This window comes from Carassius carassius, chromosome 1 (genome assembly GCF_963082965.1).
Source record: "Carassius carassius chromosome 1, fCarCar2.1, whole genome shotgun sequence".
NCBI lineage: Eukaryota > Metazoa > Chordata > Actinopteri > Cypriniformes > Cyprinidae > Carassius > Carassius carassius.
The window spans coordinates 13,516,519-13,517,500 of record NC_081755.1 but is presented as its reverse complement, the minus strand read 5'-3'; the positions used below and the strand labels follow the sequence as shown (position 1 = coordinate 13,517,500).

Sequence of the window (982 nt, the reverse complement as noted above, 5' to 3'; positions counted from 1 at the left end):
GTTGTCCATGTGTTCACGTCCTTATTTAGTGAGACGACACAAACTGAAATCAACGGGTAAAGTCACGCTTCTGCACTATTCATTAACACAGACATGCAGAATTCATATTTAAATAGACTTTACCGGCTCAATGTTTACAGATATTAATCCATATCGCGATTTCTGCATCCCAAAATCAAAAGGTCCTAATTTCCAATAACTACTTTGAAACATTGATTTAAGACAATCTTGTTTTCAAACAAAGGACCTGTAGATGTACCACAAATACTCATTAAAGTTGAATGAAGAATAAAAACACCAACCTCCTTGTTCCTCGTGTTTTATTCTCCAGGTTTCTGGTTCCTCGTGTTTTATTCTCCAGGTTTCTGGTTCCTCGTGTTTTATTCTCCAGGTTTCTGGTTCCTCTTGTTTTATTCTCCAGGTTTCTGGTTCACTCGTGTTCTCTTCTCTCTCTTCTTTAACAAACATCATCTTCACAGCAGCAGATCTCAGTTCAGATGATAAACTCTTCCAGATATTCCTGCTTGATTCAACACTTAGTCACGACTGTGAGGATGATAATATAACAGGTTTTTACTGACCTAACTCAAAAACTGTATTGTCTATTTACAGAAACAATTATTTTTAACCGTTTGTTTCAACCAGCATAACAACAAAACAACAGAGAGCGCGGTGAAACAAATCTTCTTCCTCTGAGGTTTACTGGTGTTTGGCGAACAAACGGATTTGTTTGAGCGCCACCCGCTGGACTGGAGTGAAGCAGCAAGAGGGAAAAAAAGTCGATCTGCACAAATAAATGATAATTATGGACTCACATTGATCAACACCAACAGCCTTCGTGAGTGAGGATTGGTAGACAAAAAGGACAGAAGTCAAATATTTTACTGAAAATCATTACTAATGGTTAAGGGCCATTCCACCGAATCCAGAATTCTTAGCATTTAAGTCATTATATTATTGCACTTTTTATTTAGTTCTGTGT

At 37.4% G+C, this 982-nt stretch overlaps 1 protein-coding gene across 1 annotated transcript in view; it reads right to left on the bottom strand.

The window, feature by feature from the left end:
- LOC132151335 (zinc finger protein 239-like) overlaps window positions 1-730 on the bottom strand; it is a 12,780-nt gene extending 12,050 nt beyond the window's left edge. The window contains exon 1 of the mRNA XM_059559472.1: window positions 303-730. Within this exon, the coding sequence (XP_059415455.1) occupies window positions 303-471 (169 nt within the window). The 5' untranslated portion in view covers window positions 472-730. The remainder of the gene's footprint in view (window positions 1-302) is intronic.
- Between the last annotated feature and the right edge of the window lie 252 nt (window positions 731-982).